Here is a 22,720-nt window from a genome sequence, read left to right as displayed (position 1 = left end):
AGAGAGAGAGAGCGGGAGCGAGCGAGGGCCTTGCTTGTGAAATTACACGTTGAATTCGATGTGCTTATTGTTCGCGTAACCGTTTGGCAGCTTCGGGAGGCTCCCTGGACGAGGGCGGGGTGTTCCGTCCCCTCCCTTTACACCCACCCCGAGAGGCGCCAGAACCGCAGCAGCGGGCTCCTTGGCGGGGCGCCGGGTCGAGACCCCAGGCAGGTCGGGCGGGCGGGGGGCGTTGCAGGCTGGTGGGAGCTCCGCGGCGCTTCTCCTGGGGCGAGGGGCGCCGAGGCTGCCTGGCCTTTTAGTCCCGGGATAAAGCTTCCTGCGGTTGGGGCAGCCTGGGAGTTGCTCAGGCTCGCGGTGCATCCCAAAGCAGGGAGGGCAGCTCCACAGCGCCCGGGGCAGGAAGGGGAAAACCGGGCTCCGGCTATCCGCGCGGCAGCCTCGCTCGCGGCTCCCCCTCTGGGTTCACCTGCTCCTCGGGGCGTTTCTGCCCCAAGGGGCGGCGGGTAGTCGGCCAGCGAAAGCACCTGCAAGGCGAACCTGCGGGCGTGTCTCCTAACAACGCCGGGAAATTCCAGTCGCTCAGCTATGCCAAGGCAGGCCAGATGCAGACAGATCGCCTCCTTTACAAAGCTTGTGGGGGGAGGGGGGCTGCGAGACCCTTCCCCCTTGCGCTTAAGTCTGTTGCTGCAGATTTTCAGGCCAAGTTTTGCGTTTGGGGCTGGATTTCAGCTGGGCAATGTGGCATTAGCTCCTTGGTTGCCATGAAGCCAGGCAGAAAGGCACACAAAGTGGGGAACCTCACAGGTCAAGGATGGGGATCGGCAGGGTCCCAACATTGGGGACCTGAAAGAGCAGCCAAGACCAGGGACTTGGGGCTGTCGGCCTGCAGCTGCCCGGTGCCCAAAGCCAGGCAGTCTCTGCGCCAACCTGCCACTCACTGCCTGGGCAGCAGCATCCCTGCTCCAGTCGCCATAGCAACGGCCAGGAGGAGGCAGGATGTTGGGTGGATCCTGTTCACATCCGCAGAGGCCAGAGGAGGAGGAAGAGGAGGAGACGGAGCCAAGAAGATGAAGCAGGTGGGGGAGAAGGGGCTGAAGGGGAGGGGAGGAAAACCAGAGTATCATGGGATGGCTTTGGACCGGCAGGATGCAGGAGGCTGTGTGTAAAGCAATTCCCTGCCCAAAGGCGGCCTGGGAGAGTCTTTGGCCCTGAGCGCAGAAAAGGAGCACAAGGCAAAACAGGCAGGGGGGCAATCCAGCCTGGGAGAAGGTTATTTGGAACAGAACCCATTTTCCGGAGGGAGGCCTTGAGTATCGGGGCGTGTGGACACCTGGTGTTTCTGGAAAACAAGAGGCAGGGAGTCCCTCGGCCTTGGGAGGCAGGAGGAGTGACTCAACCCTTCAGTCAAAACAGAGGCTGTGTGTACTTTCACTTGCACGCGCACGTAGGCAGCCAGCTGGCCAGAGCGAGGCCTGGTGTGGCTGAAAAGAGGAGGCGACTCCAGGTGGGAAAAGCTACCTGGAAACATTGAGAGGCAGGAGGGAGCAGCCTTGCCAGTCAAGCGCAGGGACTGAGGGCGCAGGAGAAAGGGGGCTGGGAAGGGGGCCAAAGCTCTGCTGGAAAAGGAGGACAGAAAGAGGCCTGGTTCTGCCAGGGTGGCTCCAGCCATGGCCTCCGAGGGCTTCATCACGCCTTCCCTTGGTGCACCTCTGAGCCTGGGTGTGTATGGGATGCTCACGCAGGGCCCACCTTTTTCAGACCTTGGCAGATGACACGGAAGACGTGTCCCTCGACTTTGGGAATGAAGAGGAGCTGGCCTTAAGGAAGGCAAAAGTCAGGTAAGGAGGGGGGCCTCTTCCAACTGCCTTCTCTCGGTTTTATAAACGGACCCTTTTTTATACGTACGATGGATGTGCGCGTGCAAACTTCCTTTTGAGTTTCTGCTGCACTGGTTGAGGGGTTTTCTTTTTCCCGCTCAACTGAATTTGGGGCTTATTTGGTAGAAAGCTTGTTGGAATTCTGTGTTCTGTAACCGCATGGCATGGCTGTTCTTAGGCAAGCTGACCGAAGCTTTTGGTATTTCTGGCACTTACTAAGTACTCTTGCCAAATTAGTTGGCTGTGCAGAATCATTGAGAATTGGGCTGCACACAAGTTTAATATTGTTCCTGTATAAGTGTAGCCTAAACATTTTGGATTTGCTTTTTAAATTACTTGATTAAATTCGGTGACCTTTGCTGTTTGGGTCCAGAACTATCCAAACGAGGCTTCTTTACCGAAATGCACAGATGCAAAATCAAATGTTTCTCCTTGCTGTTCTCTTGTGCCTACCGTTGCCAGGTAGGTAAATATGAGATCACATGAGGGCGTCCCAGGTGTCCTTGGACTCGGCCTTTCTGTAAACAGTTTATCTTTCTTCTCATTCTCACCGACTAATGTAAACACACCCTGCAGGGCTTGGCTCGCTCTTGCAGCCGATGGGGCTTCACCGGGAAGCCAGTGTGCCAATACCCAGCCAGAGCCGCCTGGCCTTTGCCCTCCTCCGCCCGGAAGCCCCAGAGCAGCAAAATCCTGCGTTACCCAAATGTTTAAAGGAGGGCGGTCCAACCTCAGCAACTCCCAACATTCTGGGTGGTTCCTTCCTAGGTACCCTCTGGCCACCTTTTTCCACCTCTTCTTCCGCGTGAGTGCCATCGTGACCTACCTCTTCTGCGACTGGTTCAGCAAAAGCTTCATCGGCTGCTTCCTCGTCATCCTCCTCCTCCTCTCCTTTGACTTCTGGTCTGTGAAGGTAGGCCTTGGTTCTGCCGGGCCCTTCAGGGTGCCAAGGAAGGAGGAGAGGCACCCAGCTCCCTCCTCCGTTCCATCTTCTCTTCCTCAGCCTCATACAATTGTTAGCGCTCTTGGTGGTGGGCAGATACAAGGAGCACCGAGGAAGCAAACCTTGAATTTGCTTTATGAGTTTGTTACTTAACAGGTGCCAATGGTGGAAAAGGGGCTTTCTTCTCCTAGATAAAAAGGGGGGAGGGGTAAGGTGGCGCCTCGGGCATCACCACCAGTCTCAGCTGGGATCAAGCAACTGGAGAAATGAAAGGCCATGGTTGCAGCCAATGCAATGAAGGAGGTATCGTTTTCCAGAGCTTTCCAGCCTAGGGCCTGCCAGGCCATCAGCTCCCTTCCCACCAGCCGGCAAAGTCACAGGGTTGCAGTCCTCGACCAAGGGAGTCCGATGGGCGAGTCACCATCGGCTTCTCCAAATTGACGGCACAGGGAGAAATGCTGGTTCTGGTGGACCCAGCCTGGTTTAGGCGAGGCGAAGGGCCTCCTACGTTTCTCTAGTTCAAGAAACCCCCCAAACTCCCCCCTTTCTTCCCGGCAACCTCTCCCTAAAGGTCACCCTCTTCTTTCATCTGCCCCACCAGAATGTCACCGGAAGGTTGCTGGTCGGTTTGCGATGGTGGAACCAGATCGACGAGGATGGGAGGAGCCACTGGGTGTTTGAAGCAAGGAAGGTAGTTGCTTCTCTTTTTCAGCACGTGAACTTTTGGGCCAGTTTACGAAGGGGAGCCACTTGCTCTTGAACTGCAAGAGAAAGGCCTTGAGGCGAACCTGAGCACCTCCCTTCTTGCCTGGGGGAAGCCAGAGGTCAGAATGCAGCCGTCATAACCCCCAGCTAACATCACCATGGTTGGGAACGAGGGGATTTTTCATGTCGGTCTGGAAAAGGGAGGGTGGGGGAATCTGGTGGCTTTGCGCATTTTGGAGCCCGACATTTCAAAGGGCTTCACAAATTTTGGACCATATAAACCCAATCAAAGCATCACATTTTAAGGAAGTTTGCTTGCTAGCATGAAGAAGTGAATCTGCTTTCTTAATATGACAGTATCTGTTCCCATTTCTGTTGAATGTTGTCGTCTTGCAGAGATTTGGGCCGAGAGCAACACTCACAACCACGTCTTAAAATAATTTGCTTTTCTCTCCTTTTGAGGCTCCCTCTGCTGTGGCTCCCCCCACTGAGGTAGAAGCCCGGATCTTCTGGCTCGGGCTGATCATCTGCCCTGTCATCTGGATCCTGTTCTTCTTCAGCACCTTGTTCTCTCTGAAGCTGAAGTGGCTGGTAAGGGCTGGGCGGCACTCGGCAGGGTTCCTCTGGGACTCCGAGACCGCCCAACGGCTTTCCAGAGGGCAGCTTTTGCCCAGATGTCTGCCACCGTCCGTCGCTAGATGCTTCGTGAGCAGGCAGGGATGGCGTAAAGCCTGCATCAGGGCCCACCCAAGGCCCCTGTGTGGGTGGAGGGCTTCCTTGGTGGGGCGCTGAAGCATTTTCTGAGTCAGGAGTCGGGAAGAGCTCAGTTCTCCCTCGCCTCTTCTGGGTGACCTTTGGCAGACTGGCTGTCATCCCTGACTCTCGTAAATCTCACTCAGCCAACGTTCCTGAAGCTCTACTTCCAGCTAGAACTTTGCAGTCTTCGGGGGTAGAAATTTAAAAAGATCCTCAGGTTCTCAGGAGCCTGGATTCATTACAAAATATCCGTGTGATTATGTGAAGGCGCTTTGCACAATCGTATAAATACCTGTCGAGAGCCTGCCTTTCTGAAAACCATCCTCATCTATTAGCCCCCCTGTTTATGCTGGGCGAGGGCTGCTCCCCCCCCAGGTCCTCGGGGGTCTCCCCAGTTTCATTAGAAACCTGCCTGCGGGTCTGCTGCCCCTCTACGCTTTGTGTTCCAGGCCCTGGTGATAACTGGCATCTGTCTCCAGGCGGCTAACCTTTACGGCTACATCCACTGTAAACTCGGGGGAGCCTCCCAAGCCACCCGCAAAGTCACCCCACCCTTCCCGGCCCAGGACCTCTTCCAGAAGGTGAGCAGCGGGAGAGCCTCCCGCCCGGCTTTGGAGGTGAAGCATCAGTGGGGAAGACTGGAAATGGGGGTGGCTTCTTAAACGGAGGGAATCGCTCAACGGATCCTGGCCATGGCGGGGTGGGTGGGGCTGCAACCGGGGAATTCTGCCGCACCTGCACCCTAGCGTTGGCTTCCCCACCTCTTTGGCCACCAGCCTTGTTCTATTGCTCCTGCAGGAACGATCAGAGGACTTTCAAAAAAACGTCCTGAAGCATCTGGGGACCCAAAGCCATTAAAATGAGGCTGTCTGGAATGTCCCCGGGGGACGGTTTCTGCGCTAAACACGACAGGCTGCCTTTCGCTTCAGAAGAGCCAACACAGCACATTCAGCAGCAGCTTCAGCTTCCTCCTGGCCTCACATCCCACGTGGCACTTTCTGGCACAGCAGCCCTTCTCTAGGACGCTGTTCCGGCCTTCTCCTCTGCCGGAGTGGGGCAGGCCCAGAAGCCTCTGCCCCTCCCTGCTCCTTCAGCCCAGCCCAGATCCGTTAGGCATCATTTCAGCATTTGTGGGCGGCTTTCTAGGGCTCTCCAGCAGACCCTGGGTGTGCATGTCCCACATTCCTTTCTGCCCCCGTTCACCTGTGGAGGATGCTGGGGGCGTGGAACAGCCATCCTTCCTGCCAGCCTCTCCCTGGGGAGCAGCAAGGGGCACGAGGGGAGTCCCTGCCCACGGTCTCTGCCTCCTCCCTGCTTTCTGTAAGAACGCTTGATCCGTGAAGCAGATGAGGAAGTGAAACAGCGATCCCTCTGCTTAGAACCAGACAGACACAAACAGATGAGTTATTTTTATTTGCAGTCTTAGAAGAGCTAATATGGCACCACACGGTGTCTCTCGTGGACAGGACCCTGTCGGTATCACCCTTTTAAAACACCTGAAGAAGGAGACTGAATAAAATCAAGGGAACTGACTTTTGTCCTCAAAGAGAAAAAGGAAGACTTACGTTTTTTCTCAATAAAAGCAGCCTCTGAACTTGTCTCCAGTGGCTGATTTCACCAGTGAAGTTAATTATTAAGGGAAGTTATCAAATCACGATAAGTGGATCTGCTCCCAGGAACAAAACACAGCCTGTTTTTGGAAAACCTAGAAAGGCTCTCCTCAGAAAAACATCTTTGATTGGCAAGTATTATTCCAAGGTATTTATTTGCACATACATGATTGTGCACAAAGGATCCACGTTTATCTGCTACTCAGATCATGTTTTCTTCCTGTGGGGAGTTCTGGTTGCAATAATCCTGGACTCCTGCAAAAAGATCCAAAGCAAGAATTAGATTCAAACTCCGCAATGCCTCCCTCTCTGGCTGGCTTCCAGCCACAGGCACGAAGGCCACCAGGTGGCTCTTGGGAGGGGCTGGGAGGCCACTATTGCCCAAAGGAGTGGCCTGTGGCTGAAAACGATTCCGAGAGCCAGATTTGCTGTCCAAAACATCTTTTTTTTTTTTTTAAAAAAGGACACCCTGAAGCGCTTGGATGAATCCTTTGAAGGGCTGAACTCACTTTGGATAATGTTCCTGCAAGACAGGGTGGCTGGAGAATGCGGTGCTTCAGCTAAGAAAGAGCGGCCTCGGTCACAACTTTTTCCTGCTCGAGGGGAAAAGGGGCAAATGTAGTGAAATGACTCCCAAAGAGAAATGCTCTCTCCAGTTCCCCACCAGGATGCCTCATCCATTTTGAGGAACAGAGATTCTCGCTGCCAATCTGCTCTCTTTCGCGCCAAAAATGTGCCAATAGGTCATTACCTTACCTATTTGAGGGTCGAGAGGCATTTTTCCCAGGAGAGGCACGTTTAAGGTGCGGCACATCATCTCTGCACCCCCCGTGGTGAGAGGAAATATTTGGGACTCTTTCTGTAAAAGGGGAAAACTGTTACACAGGCTCCGAGATGTTCCGGAAAGGTCCCTTCCGCTGCCGCCTGGAGCAGTGGAATTGAGCCTGCAGCCCCCTGCCAGGGAGGGAACGTGGCCAGCTGCTCAGGGCTGCAGAAGCTCCCTGGAATTCACAGGGAGCCATTTTGGTGGCTGGAGGCCTAAAGGGAGAAGAAACTCTCAAGGACTGGGTAGGGGTAGCGGAATCTCACCACGGAAGGGCTGGACTCGTCAAGAATAATTACCCTACTTAAAAGCTGTTAAGAGAGATGTAACAATACCTTACATTTTGGGCATACGAAGCCGCTCATATTTTCCACCACTCCAATGACAGGTAGCTTCACCTTATGGCAGAAGCTGATCTCTTTCCGAACATCCTGAAGTGCCACTTCCTGTGGGAAAGAAGAGCTGACCACTAATCCAGCTTTCCCGCATTAATAGTTGCCCTTGAAAAGAAAAAGTGGCCCACTGACCACACTGCCCTTAAGGTTTGGCCCAGGGGTCCTGCAAAAGCATTGCTGGGGGAACTCACATCTTGGTATCTCCCTGCCTCTTCTGATCTTCCTACCCATTCCCTTCTCATGTGGCCTCCCCTCCCCAAACCCAAACGGCTGTTCCCAATATTGTTTCTGCATCTCCTTCAAAACTGGTCCATTCGCCTCCTGCTTCCCACTTACCTGTTAGGAAAAAATGGGGACAGCTGTGGGGTTTTAATCAGAAGGCTGAGCCGATTCAAGGCTTATTTCCTACAATGTGCATCTGGCAGTGCTTGCCTATGTGCTTTCAGCCCAACTGAAATGCCGCCTTAGTCCCATTACGGAGGTTCCATATCTCACCTGTGGGGTGGTGATGATCACTGCCCCATCAACTCTGGCACTGCTGAGAAACTGGACTATGGATATATGTTCATCTGATGTTCCTGGAGGGGTATCTACAATCAGGTAGTCAATTTCACCCCAGTCCACATCCCGAAGAAATTGCTTAATCATCCCTAAAAATAATAATAAAAAATAAAGGGAGAAGCTGGGTCTTTTGGGGGGGAAGCCTGAAATTTACCTCAATCGCCCGCATCAAGTGTGCTGGAGTGTATTTTTCTTAATATATTTTCACATGGTCACCAAATAAAAATAATTATCAGCTAGTTATCAAGCTCTAAAATTAGAGCTAGTTTAATTTTAACTAAACCTATGGACCAAATTTGCAGATGATACTAAGCTGGCAGGAATAGCTAACACCCAAGAAGACAGGCTGAAGATCCAGATGGATCTTGACAGACTAGAACACTGGGCCATATTTAACAAAATGAAATTCAATGTAGAGAAAAGTAAAGTCCTACACTTAGGCAAGAAAAACCCAAAGGACACATATAGACTGGGTGAAACCAGGCTCAATAGCAGGAACTGTAAGAGGGATCTTGGAGTCTTAGTGGACAACCAGCTAAATAGGAGCCAGCAGTGGGCAGCAGCAGCCAAAAAAGCTAACGCAATCCTAAATTGTATTAATAGAGGGATACAATCAAGATCAAGGGAGGTTCTAATACTACTCTATAAAACCCTAGTAAGACCACACCTAGAGTACTTCATCCAGTTTTGTTCACATTATAAAAAAGATGTTGAGACTCTAGAAAAAGGGCAGAAAAGAGCAACCAGGATGATTAGGGGACTGGAGGCTCAAACATATGAAGAACGGTTATAGGAACTTGGGCTTGACTAGTCTAGTAAAGAGAAGGACCAGGGGAGACTTGATAACGGTCTTCCAATATTTGAGGGGCTGCCACAGAGAGGAGGAGGGGGTCAAGCTATTTTCCAAGGCACCTGAAGGCCAGACAAGGAATAATGGATGGAAACTGAACAAGGATTCCACCTGGAAATAAGGAGAAACTTTCTGACAGGGAGAACAATCAACCCATGGAACAGAAGTTGCCCTCGGAAGTTGTGGGAGCGCCCTCACTTGAGACTTTCAAGAAGAGATAGGACTGCCATTTGTCAGAAATGGTGTGGGGTCTCGCCGCTTGGGCAGCGAGTTGGACTAGATGACCTATGAGGTCCCTTCCAACTCTGATTATCTGTTATTTGTTATCTGACACTCCAGAAGTGGGGAAGCCACTGCCATTCACAAGTAAATCCGCAGTTGGGTTTCTTTGCAGACACAAACCGTTTTTTTTCGGTCCTCTCCAAATAACGGCATCATCAGGGCTGCTCAGCAGAAACCCCACTGACATCACACCCAGGTTTTCTTCAGCGTACTAGAAGACAGGAGCACACACACGACTGACAAAACAAAAACTACAAATGCATTATTATTTCTGTCTAGGAAGCAGCTGCAACCTTATCACTCCTAGAGTTCACCCAGAGATCAAGTATCTCTGCATCTAAGCCAAACCTTTTCAGAAAGTAAATAAATCTTAATTTACTTATTTCAGTCAGTAAACTAATATAAGGAACTTCAGCACCAAAATAGGAGAATAGGGGAGAGGCCATCTAACGCTTGCTTTTTCTTGATGAAAATGTAGTTTCTAATTTTTGACTGAAAGTGGCAACCAGCAGGAAAGACCAGAGTTCTCGTGCAGTTAAGAAACAGCCAAAGGAACTCACCACTGGAGACCAGCCAGACCCACTTTGATGAACCTGAAAAGAAGGTTTCAAAATGTTAATATGCACCCAGCACCCAACATCACAATAATTTGCTATTGCTCTAAATTTGTAATTCAAAGTGAGAGTTAATTTATGATGATAATATCCACGTAGTTAGAAAAAAAACCAATATATAGATTTTCCAAGACTAGATATTGGTAAGAGATTGACAAGCAACAAGCATCACCCCAAATCAGGGAGAGGAGCTAAGCACCCTATTTTAGAAACATGTAAGTTTGCTACAACAGAACTTTCTGTCCTGGGATAGATCTTTTAAGTACATCTTGTTATTGGTTTCCAAAAGGCCAGTTCTCACTTTGCAGAACCACTAAACCAAAACTAAAAAGTGTCCAGGTTAATCTAGAAAGCTGCCTTTTAAAAAGGACCGCATGGCACAAGCACTGACATCCCGAGTCAAGAGCAACCATTTCTGACACACAAAGCCACACCTGTTCTCCCTCAAGGCCCATGATTTTGGGGATGGATGGTCCACAAATGTCAATGTCCAGCACGGCAACCTGGAGTGGGAAGAGACAGTCAGGATTTGCAAGTTTACTTTCAAAGATACCACAAAAATATGTATAGGATTGTTGCAACCCTTTATGATGACCTGGGGCGTGGCACGAAGGCAACACAGCCAGAGAACCGATATGAGTCCCTTTATTTACTCTAACTTTGCCCCCAATGTCCTGTTTACTCTCTGGCCTGGAGAAAAACTCTCCCATGAACTTGCACAGCCTCTGGCCACAGATACTCTGGTCCAAACTCTGTAAACAGAATGACTCCAATCAATCACTCCAGCAGGGCAAGATAATGAGTCCAATAATTCCAGCAAGGCAAGATAAGCACACAAAGAACCACGGCAATAATTCAAACAGTCAGGAATGCAGGCTAAACTCTCAGCACTAGATGAATTCAGTATTTGTTCCCAACAACCGCCCCTCCCAATAGCCTCTCCTTTAAACTCCATCCCCAGGTGTGCCTTGTGAAGGGAATCGGGGTCCTTTCCTTCCTCATAAGCCACACAACCCACGTTGCTCTCTTCTGCGTTCTTCGTTGCACGCCCTAGGACGAGGAGGGGGTGGGCCTTGGTCTTCATCTGAACAGCTTGTTCTACCTCTCCCTGGTCTGCCCAGCCTGACTTCGCCCTTCCCCAGTTTCCTCCATAGCCAACGGAGCCACTCTCCTGGTCTCTGTCAGCTGCTTGTCTTCCCCCTCAGATTCAGACTGGGGGGAGGGGGGGGGGAAATGACACCCTTTCACTGATCAGAAGGCTGGCTCCAGGAAAGGACATAATCTCTATCTGCTATCAAGCAACATTATGTATGTGTGGCCTTCCTCACGAAGCCATCACGAGAAATTGCTTGTTTGTCTCCATTGTCAGGCCACTGTTAGGACAACCTCTGTGATGCTGAAGAGTGTTATACAGAAGACCCTCACCTGCGTCGTTTCATCCTCTGCTAATCCGTGGGCCAAGAGAGCAGTGAATGTGCTCTTACCCACACCTCCTTTCCCAGACAACACCAGCAGCTTGTGCTTGACAGTTTTCATCTTTTCCTTGATTTCCTCAATAGCTTCATGGAGGAGAAAACAACAGAAAAAACTTTAATCAATAAAATATTTTGTATTTGAGGATGGAGAGAGTCGGATATGATATGGAACTTGGTTTTCCTCTCATGACTGAGTGGCCCTACAACAGGGTTAGCCCCTAGCCTGCCATTAAGCCCCCTCCACCCCTAATGGTCCCACCTCACCCACAGCTCAAAGGTAAATGAAAAAAAGCACTGAGAACTCTGCAAGCTGCCATCTGTTGTGGTTAGCCGGCAGCAGGTGCGGACGGCTGAGGAGAGCGAGGACTCAGATGAGGGGCCAGGACCATTAGGGAGTGGACTGCTGCCTTCAGAAATTGTGGGGGCTGGCAGCAGCGATGAGGAGGTTCCAGAGGAGCCTGCGCCAAGTGCGTGTGTGCACAGGATTGATCATAGGAGAGAGCAGTCACAGCAGCACAGGTGACTTGGGAGTAAGGCTGCAAGGTAATGGCCCCTCCCTCAAGAGGATAAAAGCCAGGTTTGAAGAAGCATTCTTTGCAGAAGGTAAAGACACTCTGAGAGTCAGCACCGTGGACATCATAGTCAGTATTTGAAAACTCTTGGAAACTAGTTCTTATCTCTGGGTTTTTGGCAGCCTTGACAAACAACTTGGCAAGGCTAATTACTTGGAAGCAGCCTTCTATCTGTGAAGAAACAGAATTTGTGGATTAAACCTTAAAAGGTGGGGGCTGCTGCCTTTGTCTTGTGTTTGCTCTTTTGGAACCCAGTTGGGTCAGAACACCATCAGAGACTCCCTCCCAAGCTCGTTCTCCAAGCTCAGTTGCATAACGCACCCATAACATACCTGGGTCAGGGCCAGCAAGTTGTCCCAAGGAACACAAGCCCTGGTTGGGGCATCCTTGGCAAGCATCAGCCTTGCCTGCTTCATTGCTGTCAGTGCCTGGACAGTCTGGAGGGGATATGAATAAAGGAGAATATTCACACTGGAGGAAGATGAGGAGTCACAGGCGAGCGTGATGGCAACAGATCTGACTTAAAATGTAGCATCATTGTAGTAGGCCAGGGAAAAAAAGTGCAAGAGAGAAAAAGGCTGGATGCTAAAGAGGTGGTGAGCAGGGTGGACAGTCAGGTCCAGATTAAAGCAGCACCAAGAATGGCTGTGCAGCCTGGTTGGAAATCCACAGAAGGGGAGCCCCCCCCCCCTTCCCTCTGGAAGGACAGAGGCCCTTTCCTGCCAGGCCCTTCAGGGACCTTAAAATTGCTCTCCTGTCAAACCCCACCACGACAATCTCCCCCCCACCCCACCCGAAGTTCAAATGGCCCCCACCATGCTAATATTTCAAAGGGACCTTTTGTTCACGCACAGACACAATTCAAGGCTCTCTGGTTGTTTATATATTTATTAATTATTACATTTTTATGTCACCCATTTCCCTACAAAGTGGAGACTCTGGCCGGCTTAAGAGTTATAAAACAAATAAAAAAAGAATTAAAATAGTAAAACATAATTGCACTGATTAAAATATTATTAAAAATTTTTACTCAGATGGAAACTCAGAGCGCTAAGACTGTGATTATCTTTATTGCTCCTGGGGGGGCGTCGAGGTGGGGCCGGGCAAGGCCGAAAAAAGGGGGCCGGCCGACCCTCCCTCTGCGGCCCCGCTCCCAGGCCTTTCCAGGGGCTCCGAGGACGGCGATTCGGCGGAGAGGCGCGCCCCCCGTCCGCCCGGCGCCCCCCTCGCTCACCGTGAGGCCGTCCGTCGAGGGAAGGCCCGCTCCCCTCCGCCATAGCGGCGCCACTGCCGGAAGAGGAGTGCACTTCCGGCCGGAGGAGGGACGCCAAAAAGGCTCCCGCTGTGCGCCCGAAAGAAATCCTCCCCCGGAAAAAGAGAACGGGCGATGCGTTCCGGTTGGAGCGCGGAGGGAGGCTGGAGGAGCCGAGCGAGGAAAGGGGAGGCCGGCCCCTCTTTTCCGGCCTTAGTCCGGCCCCACAGCTTGGGACAGGGCGCCCCTCAACGCCCCCAGCTCTTTGGCTTGGGGTTATTCAGAGGGGCTGGGAAGCTGGCGGCTGAGGCCTGACCCACCAGAAGAGTGGACCATCTCCCAGAATTCCCCAGCAGGCATGGCACCTGGGGAATTCTGGGGGTTGAAGTCCACCTGTCCTCAGGTTGCCCAGGCTGGGAAAGCCTGGCTCAGGGCAAGCAGGGAGGCATTTTAAGCAGGCAGTGGAGGAGGGGGGGGGCCTCCAGGGTCCTTTTGTGACACCAGCGCCAAGTCACAGTGCCAGGCTAGGCTCAAGGGGCAGAGACCCCCCCTCCCCCCCAAGGCAGCTGAATTGCTTTTGCGCCTTGGGCTGCCAGGGAGGTTGGTAACTGCCTGTGGTGTTTGATGGAATTCTTGGGCACCACCCAGACGGCCAGCTACTGTGGACCGAAGAAGAGCTGCCTGCTGCCAGAGGTGGCCCCCACCAGCCTCAGCCATGACAGCTACCAGGCTTACTACCTGCCAGGCTATCGCTACCTGAACTCATGGAGGCCCAGCCTCTTCTACAAGGTCTCCGCTTTCCGACCTGGCGATGAGGGGGCCGGGCGCCTCAGTGCCCCGTTGAGGCCCCCAACCATCCTGCCCTCGGTGAGGTCCTCCCTCTACGCCCGCTACAGTCCCCAAGACTGGTATAAAGCCAACGCCGTGCAGATCAAAGGGTCGGAGGCATACCGGCACTGGGCCGGGCGGCTGAATGCGGACAGTGCGCGGCTCATGCAAGACAAGGACCAGCTGACTCGGCAGCAGCAGGAGGATTCTGGGAAAAACCTGGGACAGAGGCTGGCCGACATCGATTTCTGGCGGTCCGAGTTGACCTATGAGCTCGAGCGGCTGCTGCTTGATACTCGTGCGCTGGACACTGCCAAGCGGCGCCTGGAGTGTGCGGCTGATGAAGCCCAGGGGCCTCTCCAGGCAAGTGTGGCTCCCCCAGTGCTGTCAGGCTGCTATTAATGTGGGGTGCTGGAGAAACAGTACTGGCCTCTCTTGCGGCCTCTCTTGCGGCCATGCCTTGCCAACCATTTCCCTGGTGGGTTAGCTCTACAACATTCTCCTTTGCTGTAACACTGCAGCATCCTTCGAATGGTAGGCAAGCCCTTGGAAGGATAGCAACATGCTTTTTATTATGAATCTATCCCTGAACTAGGCCATCAACAGGCTCACAAAATGATAGGCAAGATAAAATGACCTGTGCTTTCTGCCAAAGGCGGTTTGCAGTAGAGGTATGGAGAAACACTCTTCCACCATAGAAAATATCCCTTGGGCATTTGCTTCTGTGAAGTGTCTCAGAAGAGATTAAAAATGCTTAGGCAGATTGCTTCAGAAATGGCAATTCTACTTTTTGTGTTAAAAGCCAGAACAGCAATTTGTTTCCAGCTCAGAAAGGAGGAGGAATCTGCCAAAGCTCCGGAATAAGTAAAGTCTTAACTTCTCTGCTGGTGGCAGCACCAGCCCAACCTTGACTTGAAAGCTAAGCCAGTTTGTGCCCGGTTGAAAAACAAGTCACTAGGAGTCAAAGCTTGACTTGAAAGAAGCTCTGGCTTTCCTATCGGACCTCTGCACCCGCCTTGGCCAATAAGGAATTCTACCTGTCTATTCATCTAGCCAGAGCCCAGGCTGTATCGTTTTATATCGGTTTGTATTTCTGAACCGTAGGCAGGTAGACGTGCTCCTACAGAGCCTCTTGGAAGCTTTGTTCATGTGCTCAACAATTGCAATGTTAATGGTATTGCTGGTGCCTTCTCATGAAATATCAGTTGTAGAAGAAAAGGGTGAGAATTCCACTCTCCTGAGTGTAGAAAAGTAGGATTTTAAAAGTGTTGTTATGCGCCCGCTGGAAACATTGTGCGCTTCCCTGAGTCAGCTTTGCTGTGAGATGAAAACTGGCCACTAGGTGGCATACTAGCTTTTCTCTTCAAAGCTGTTCAGGACATCTTGTTGACCCCCAAAGCAGCCATAGCCAAAGTTGGCTTGAGGCAGGAGCTTTTTGTCCTCTCCACCCCCCCCCCCCCCCGCCCCCCTGGATATCTTTTTAATTCTATTTCTATTTTGTTCGTAGGTGGCCTTGGAATGCTTATACAATCGGGAGAAACGGATGGGAATTGACTTGGTCCACGATCACGTGGAAAGGAATCTTATACAGGTATTGTAAAATAGTTTGTAAGCAATTGCCAAAAAGTAGCATTTAGATGGTAGGTTTTTGTTTTCCTGCTCTTCCTGCCCTCTGGGTTTGCACATGGAAAGGTAAGCTGACCGGAAACTGTCCAGAGCAGGAACGAATATGCTATCAGCTTGTTTGGAGATATCTGGTTGCATTCCTGAAAGAGGATTTTCTTTTTTCTTTTTCTTCATTTTCTGTGAGCAGGAACTTTTTGTATAAAGCAAGTTTCAGTAATGTAAGATGAGTCCAGTGGAAAGACTTTGGGAAAAACCTTGGGAGGCGGGGTGAAGAGAGGCTGCCTAGGGAAGGGTCCCAGGAGGGGCAGCAGAGCCCGTGGCTGGAAAGCGGGCAGGGCGAGAGGCGCAGGAGGGACCCTGCCCGGTTTCTCAGGCTGCAAAGGAGATGGCGGGAGAATAGCACTTACAGACTAATTCTGTTAGTGTAGCCTTATAAAGAAAGTGGAACGAGCTCAGGTTGTTGCGGTTTCTGCCTGATCCGGCTGGTAAGGCTGATGCCTTGTTTAAAATTCACCAATTTCAGGAGGGTGAGGTTAGTCTCCAGCTGGTTTCCCACACTGTGTTGAACATCCGCTCCCATAATTCCCAGCCACCGAGACTTACTGGAAGATAATAACTCACAACAATTCTATGTATGCTTCCACTGAGCCTCTGCTATGTGTATTAATACCTGTAACGCATGATGAAACTTTTCTCTCGGTTCAGGTTTAAACAAATAACTCCGGAGACTCCCGGTGTGTTCTGATGCAGATACCGCAATCTGGAGTCTCCCTTGAATCATCTGATAAGCTCCTTATTAATTTAACCTTCCTGCTGATAAAACTGAATGAGAATCGCTATTCCCAGCATGCAATTGCATATAAATGCAACACAAGGATCTTTTTGCATTTTAAATAAACAAGATGTTCTTCTGATGTCTGCGTACATCCTGTAGGAAGGCTGGGACAAGCCTCTCCGGAGCTGTTGCTAAAATTACCCGGATGTCTCGGTATTGTCACCAGGTGTTCAAATATCACCTTTAATTCTCTGTTATCCCTTTTGTTTCCCTTTCCTGGGCCTTTGCAAGGACGGAGGATTGCTCCGCAAACTGCCTTTCCCCTCGACTTCTGCAGAATCCCTGACCGGCGTGTTTTTTTCTATTCCAGGAGGTTGATTTGATCAGGGCGTGCCAAGAGAAAATGAGAAAGCTCGCAGAAAGAATCGACCAGCAGATTAAGTAAGCTTTGAAACAAGTCAGCTGCTAGTAAAAGCGGGATGATGAGTTGGTCTGATTTATCTGTGCTGGGGATGATGCAACAGCTGCAGCAGCAGTTCAAGATCAGCATTATGGTTTGAGGAATCCTCTTTGGGATGGGTGGGGCCTTCAGCAAAGAACAACCAGTTCATTGGGCGGCTCTCAGTAGCAAGAAGCGTGCAACTGGAGAGCACCCAGAGGGAAAACCAGAAGTAACCTTCAAAGGCAGGAAGTGGAACAAGAAAAGAAAAGAAATGGCAACGGCTAAACTGGCATATGATTTGTTCCTTGACCACTATCACCCACCCACATGTTTTACTTTGACTGTCACACTAGGCAGAAATTCAACAGGTAGCGGTAGCAGGACTCCTTCCTTCCGCTTCACTCTTTTGTCTTACTGAAAGGAAAGTGGGATAATCAGGAACTCCGTAAACATAGGAAGACTTTCTTGTCACTCTTGTAAAAGTGACAGAAGTATAGGGTTAAAATTCGTGTGTGTGTGTGTTTTTTTTAACAACCTGGGAATGGAGAGAAATTTCCTGTGCCTTTTCAGTGGATGTTCCTTGACTCCTCTAATTAATAATATTGGGAGAGGGAAGACGATAACCGCATAAATCTTTGTTCCAGCCTTAACAGAGATGCTCAACATGCGCTTGAGAGGGATCTCGGAGATAAAAGTTCCGCTCATTTTATTGATGAAAAATGCTATAATTTGAGGAATACTTCAGACAGTATCAACTACTACCATGGAATTGAGAAAATTGATGGAACGTAAGTACCGGACTATCTCCTCGTAGTCATTTAAGTAGCAGCCAAATGAATGCGGGAATAAGAAAGGGCCGGTCTCATGAAGTTTGTCAGAGCCGTTTCGTTGATAATTGGACACTGGATTAGGGACATCAGTGAGCACTTTGCCTTACAGAAAAAAATTAAGGGGAAAAAACCCTTAAAACATTTTTCCTAGACTTGAAATGCATGTTAAAGTATTCCGTGTCAACCTTAGATGGCCTCAACAATTTTAACTGGTTCTTAACGTTCCGCATTAGTGAGGTCTGGTTCTCCACTGTGTGCACAGAGCTGCACCTCTTCACTCGTGGGCTCTGTTTTCTTCTCTGTTTTTCACCATCCCATAGTCAGCAGGGAGAGAAATGACCACGCTGCACTCAATGGAACCCTTTATACCCCGCTGTCTTCTCTCCTATTCTTAGCACTGGGCTATAATTTTGACCCAGGCCCCTCTCACTTGAAATCATAGTTTCCATTCATTATCCAAAGCGACTCGGCTTCTTGCCTTGCAGAGTCTCCGTCCCTGAAACCTGGGCGAAGTTTAGCGATGACAACATCCGGTATTCCCAGAACGCCCGGGCCAACACGGCCATCCTCTGCGAGGAAGCCAACCACACGCTGGAAATCACCTCGGATGACATGTGGAAGCAGTGGACAGACAGCAACCTGTCCTTTACCTCTCGCATCTCAGAAATTGCAGATGCCAAGAACCAGCTGCAAGCACAGCTGGCGAAGGTAGGACAGACCGGTGGGCAGCATCCCGTTTGCTCTGGGCTGATGGAATCTCTCTCATTCCTATATTTAGGTTCAGAAAAACCGTCGGAGCCTCCAGAGCAGGGTCTCCAACCTCAGCAACTTTACCACGTGTGGATTGCTGGCTGAGGAATTCTGGGAGTTGAAGTCCACAAGTGGTAAAGTTGGTGACCTTGCTGACAGAATTGGAAGGCACCTAGGAGGCCATCTAGTCCAACCCCCTGCTCACGCAGGAGAGCCTATAGCAAGACCCGTCTCTCAACATTCTGCTGCTGGGAGTCCCAAGCTGAGACCCCATGTCCCTCAGCGCAGGTGGTTCTCGTCTTAAAGACCCCAACCGGGGCCGGGATTTTGGTTGCTGAGCAGCTCAGGGCCTCCACTCCAGAGATGGGCACGCTGTACAGAACGATTGTTGTTGAGGTACAGATGTGGAGGCTGTCCGAGCTGGCAAGTCAGGAACTCCCCGCTTGGTCCAGCGTGCTGACTGACCTTCTGTGCTTTTTCACTCGAGAAGACGCCGGAGAGCCCTCGGTCTGCTCTGCCCACACTGCCCCGTGAGGCCACCAAACCGGAGACAATCCAGCAGCGCGCGAGAGGGAGGTTTTGTGGGGAAACAAATGGTGAACCTCACCAAAGCGTTGGACAACGTGGGCAGGCAGGCTTGGCATGAATCGGTGTCTTGTTCCAGTCTCTTGCACGGCAGGAGAACAGTCACAAGCACAGAGATGAATTATGGCCTTCAGCGAAACCTTTGTCAGTCCCGTCCCCGCCATAACTTCTAGAATAAATGTGGAGTTGTTTGAATTCAGATTAAACCAGTAGTTAGACAGAGCAGGAACGCCCGTTTTCCACCTAGCCTCTTTCACTCTTGTGCCACATTAAAGAGAGGCTAAGTGACCAACGTCTTCCCTTGGCTGAGTCCCCGGTGCTGTGTGTGTCCACTGGACAACCGGCGGAAGCATCTCATAGAGGCAGGAGAATTGAAAGCGACCCTTAATCCCGTGAAAAAGGACGGCGGGGCTCTCTTCCTTTGCTCCTGGGGGAGCCAGAAGGGAACTGAACTGAAGAGCCAAGAATGCCAGGGGGCTCCTTTGGGGTTATGCTCTGGAACAGGGGGGCACCTTTGGAAGAGCCCTAGACATCAATCTGCAGCCACTTCTGAACTTCTTTGTGTCCCCCCCCCGTCCCCCCCCCGCTTTTGCGCTGATTTCTGATCCTTCCCATGCAGCTCTGCAACTCTGCAGTGATTGCTAGTAAGGCTGTTACACCCTTTGAAATGATGTGAATTATCTGGCATCGTGGATTTTATATGTAGCCATTAGGTGTAGTTAAGGTCACATAGTGCTGGTAGGCAGGAAGGTTGACCAGGTTGCAAGTACACATCCGCTCCCTTCCTGCTTTTCCTTAATTCTACTTTTTAAAATAGAAAGCAAGAGAATTATGACTTCCAATCCTACCTATCACAACACTTTCTGTTCAAGAGAGGTTGAATGTTTGGTTTGAGTTCTGAGTTTGTGTTCCAGATACTGACGGGGAAGAGTCGACCGCTTGTCAATTGTTCCTTTTCTTAGCATGAAATTCAGCAGGAACTTTTTCCCCCAGAAGAGAAAAAACGAAGCAGAGCAAGAAGAAGCCAGGCTGGATCTGGCTTTGCGCTTGGTCCTTTCCCTAGGCTGAAGCAGCGCCCCCTCCTCCTCAATTTCTCTTCCCCCCGCCTCTTTGCCTCTCAGCTAGAGGAGCTTGGATTTCTCCTTCAGAGGGGCTGAGTTTTTTTGAGTAGTTCTTAAGAGGAAGTGTTGGGACTCTTGGCCCATCCTTGCTGAGTGTGCTTATTGTTTTTGAGATCTGACTGTGGGAAAGTTAGAAGCTCATCCTTTTTAATGACTCAGGAAGCACCCAAAAGAAGAGAACCTGATATTCCTATCACCACTTGGTTCAAGCCCTCCCCAGGGAGGTCCTGTGTTGGAAGAGCTCTTGGGTGCAGGAGGACGGCTTAAGGGGCAACCTTTGATGCCTTCTGCAGGATGACCAATCTGTGCCCAGTATTGATTTATAGAGAGCTGGCATATCTCCTTAAACTTGACAGAAAGTTCTTCACCTTTGTTAAGATCGTGGCAGAGGAGGCCCTGGGTGGGCATTAAGCAGAGCCCAGAAACATGGGGGACCTTGACCAACTAAAGAGGGGCATTTCCTGTATTCCAGTGGCTACAAATCCATGAAAGAATCTTGAATCTCGGCCACAAAGTTGTTTACATACTAAGTTTATTTTGCTTGATATATGGGCAGATATTTCAGCTGCATTACTCACTTTAACTGAGAGAGATCAAAATGTACTCAGCCCTGATTTATTCTCAGCCGGAGCAAATGTAGGGCTAAATTTTCCAGACTAATTAGCACAATATTTTGGGCCTGCTTGCTATACTGGGAGGTTTGACTAACTTGCCTGGGACTGTAGAACAAAAACTAAAAAGGGACCAGAACAAAAACGAAATGGGTTTTAATTAAAATCAGGGTTGATCGATTAATTACAATGAATATTCTGTGTCTGTTTAATTATTTTCTCCTGGCAAGTTAAACATTGCCGTTCAGAATCATATGTTCAGGGTCCTCAGGGTTTCTGTTGCCGGGTTTTAAATTATGTATTCCCTGATTAATCAGTGAAACGTTTAAAAAGAGGAAAAGCTGCCTTGGAGTGGAGCTTGATCCTTAGCCACCCCGTGGGGCTCTGCGTTTTTTGTGTATGTAGTTTCCAGGTGGTTTTTGCGGGAACAAAGTAGAAGTGCAGCTTTTTTGTGCTGGATCCGCAGCTGGCCTGAGAGCCAGAGCCGCCGTCCTCCTCAGAATGGGCCGGATCCTGGGCCCAGGACTCTCCCGCCGGGCCTTGCGTGCTGGCAGCTGTTTTCCTTTCCAAAAGTGTCACGGATCTTTACTTCCCCTTTCAGACCCTTCAAGAAATCTTCCAGACTGAAAACACCATCATGTTACTGGAAAGGGCAATCATGGCCAAGGAGTGTCCCCTGAAGGTGGCCCAGACCCGCCTGGAAGCGCGGACCCGGCGGCCAAACGTGGAGCTGTGCCGGGACGTCCCCCAGTTCAAGTGAGTGCCCTGAGAGACGCTGCTGCTGCTGCTTTCAAGGAGGCCAGCGGGGGCCTGTGCGGCGAAGCACCGTTTGGGGAATCCGGGCTGGGAGGTTGCCGAGGCCTTTCTGGAGCCCAAGTCCCCTGTGGCGGCTCTTCTGGAGTCGGTGCTGGGCCCTGCCAGCCGGTGCTTCTGGTCCCCTCCTGCCTCCGTGTTTTGGTTCAGGGTGTCCCGGGCTGAGCGGGAGCCTGGCTTCCCTACAAGTGGGGGCATTAAATGGCAGATTTAGGCCGAGGCAGCGACAGACCAGCTCCTCTGCTGCTTGTAAGAGAGCCGGAGGAGGGGGGGTGGGGGGGGAATCCACCTGCCTTGCAAGCCGGCCAGTCTGCTTCGAGGCTTCTCCTTGTGGCTGTTAGCCTTGGCTCGTTCGTTAACATCTTCTTAAGCTCCTCGAACGGATCCCGTTAAGGAAGAAGCAGGACGCAAGCAGGCCTCTCTCTGCATGCGCTTCCGAGCCTGGCTCTTTCCAGGCGGCCATCCCAGCCGGGTCCCAGCAGCCGGTGACCTTTTCCTTCCCTTTCAGGCTGGTGAACGAAGTGTTCACAATTGATGACACGCTCCAGACCCTGAAGTTGCGCTTGCGAGAAGCCCAGGATACCCTGCAGCTGCTAATCCTCAACAAGTCGAAACTGGAGCACGACCTGATGGTGAAGGCCAACAGCCTCTTCATTGACAAGGAGAAGTGCATGGGGATGCGGAAGACCTTCCCCAGCACGCCCCGCCTGGTCGGCTACACTTGAGGCTGCCACGGCCGCCTTCCACGCTCCTGTCAATCTGACATAAAAGATTGAAAATCATGGGAGACACTTCTGCTCGTTTATTTTTTTCTAGCAAATGGAAGAAGGACAAAGAAAAATAAAAAATCCTGTGAAAATAAACGTTAACGTAACAAAAACAAAACCGGAACAAGGTCACAGCTTTTCTTGCTTGCAGAAAGTGCGAGTCAGCCGGGCTCTAGAGCGGACAGGAGCCAAATCCAGAAGAGGGCCTGATCCTGGCCCTCGCCCCCAGTGGCTCTTCCCCCCGTTTAGCCCATGGAGGCCACAAGGCTGAATCCACCGATTGGACCTGGAGATCTGGCAGCCCGGGTGGCCGGAGGATGCGACACTGACTCCACCTGCAAGCATAGGCCTTCCTGCTGATCCGCTTGGGCCAGGGGAACCTAGCCTGCCGAAGGGCAAAGTGTTGCATGTGTGAAAGCGCCATGTAAGTAGCTAACATTCATCCTAATTATTCCACCTGTGTGAACTCGATCTATATGTCTGCCATAGGAAGTGCAGAAAATGGTCTATGATTTCAAGGATCTCGCCATGTCTGCAAAAGGGAGAAAGGAATGCACATCGTAGAAAATAATTCATCCTCCCCATGCTGGTATTCTGTCATTTATAAAATACAGTTTACGGTGTAGGGAGCAGAAGGTGCAAACCATTAAGCCATGATAATCATGCACTGGTATGCGCTCACAGGGAAGGCACGATCAGATTGTTGTCTCCTCCCCTTCCAGTTCCACCCAGTCCCTCTCTATAACCTTCCCTCCATTTCTAAAGCATTTAAATTTCTGGGCAAGGATGTGCAGTCAGCATCCTTTCGAGTTCAGCCTGTTTCTCAGAAATTTAGAAGGCGACTCACCCCAAAG

The 22,720-nt window shown here is 50.8% G+C and overlaps 3 protein-coding genes across 3 annotated transcripts; 2 read left to right on the top strand and 1 right to left on the bottom strand.

The window, feature by feature from the left end:
* Positions 1–44: 44 nt before the first annotated feature.
* Positions 45–5,878, top strand: TVP23A (trans-golgi network vesicle protein 23 homolog A). The gene is made up of 7 exons (XM_026683232.2): positions 45–1,079; positions 1,762–1,841; positions 2,649–2,793; positions 3,425–3,514; positions 3,991–4,119; positions 4,734–4,865; positions 5,083–5,878. Exons 1-7 carry the CDS (start codon positions 606–608, stop codon positions 5,140–5,142), a joined length of 1,110 nt encoding a protein of 369 aa, XP_026539017.2. The 5' UTR covers positions 45–605; the 3' UTR covers positions 5,143–5,878.
* NUBP1 (NUBP iron-sulfur cluster assembly factor 1, cytosolic) lies at positions 5,679–12,829 on the bottom strand. The gene is made up of 11 exons (XM_026683235.2): positions 12,701–12,829; positions 11,799–11,903; positions 10,845–10,978; positions 9,854–9,922; positions 9,366–9,398; positions 8,926–9,016; positions 7,608–7,762; positions 7,053–7,163; positions 6,651–6,753; positions 6,404–6,487; positions 5,679–6,149 (listed from the first exon to the last, which is right to left on the bottom strand). Exons 1-11 carry the CDS (start codon positions 12,741–12,743, stop codon positions 6,097–6,099), a joined length of 981 nt encoding a protein of 326 aa, XP_026539020.1. The 5' UTR covers positions 12,744–12,829; the 3' UTR covers positions 5,679–6,096.
* A 10-nt stretch (positions 12,830–12,839) lies between these two features.
* Positions 12,840–21,990, top strand: TEKT5 (tektin 5). The gene is made up of 7 exons (XM_026683279.2): positions 12,840–13,909; positions 15,054–15,137; positions 16,318–16,388; positions 17,034–17,177; positions 17,705–17,927; positions 20,888–21,042; positions 21,608–21,990. Exons 1-7 carry the CDS (start codon positions 13,343–13,345, stop codon positions 21,822–21,824), a joined length of 1,461 nt encoding a protein of 486 aa, XP_026539064.1. The 5' UTR covers positions 12,840–13,342; the 3' UTR covers positions 21,825–21,990.
* The last annotated feature ends 730 nt before the right edge of the window (positions 21,991–22,720 follow it).

The sequence above is a fragment of the Notechis scutatus genome, chromosome 12 (genome assembly GCF_049901735.1).
Source record: "Notechis scutatus isolate UNSWTSFEM ecotype Mainland chromosome 12, rNotScu1.2, whole genome shotgun sequence".
In the NCBI taxonomy this organism is placed as follows: Eukaryota; Metazoa; Chordata; class Lepidosauria; order Squamata; family Elapidae; genus Notechis; species Notechis scutatus.
This window is presented reverse-complemented; position numbering and strand designations above follow the sequence as displayed.

Coding starts and splice junctions, on each gene's coding strand:
- TVP23A (XM_026683232.2), top strand. CDS start 606: ATGCAGACAGATCGCCTCCTTTACAAAGCTTGTGGGGGGAGGGGGGCT. Junction 2,794..3,424: donor TTGACTTCTGGTCTGTGAAG/GTAGGCCTTGGT, acceptor CTGCCCCACCAG/AATGTCACCGGAAGGTTGCT. Junction 3,515..3,990: donor GGGTGTTTGAAGCAAGGAAG/GTAGTTGCTTCT, acceptor TCTCCTTTTGAG/GCTCCCTCTGCTGTGGCTCC.
- TEKT5 (XM_026683279.2), top strand. CDS start 13,343: ATGGAATTCTTGGGCACCACCCAGACGGCCAGCTACTGTGGACCGAAG. Junction 15,138..16,317: donor TGGAAAGGAATCTTATACAG/GTATTGTAAAAT, acceptor TTTCTATTCCAG/GAGGTTGATTTGATCAGGGC. Junction 17,928..20,887: donor TGCAAGCACAGCTGGCGAAG/GTAGGACAGACC, acceptor TTCCCCTTTCAG/ACCCTTCAAGAAATCTTCCA.
- NUBP1 (XM_026683235.2), bottom strand. CDS start 12,743: ATGGCGGAGGGGAGCGGGCCTTCCCTCGACGGACGGCCTCACG. Junction 10,979..11,798: donor ACTTGCTGGCCCTGACCCAG/GTATGTTATGGG, acceptor TCCTCCATGAAG/CTATTGAGGAAATCAAGGAA. Junction 9,399..9,853: donor TGGGCCTTGAGGGAGAACAG/GTGTGGCTTTGT, acceptor CCTTCTTTTCAG/GTTCATCAAAGTGGGTCTGG.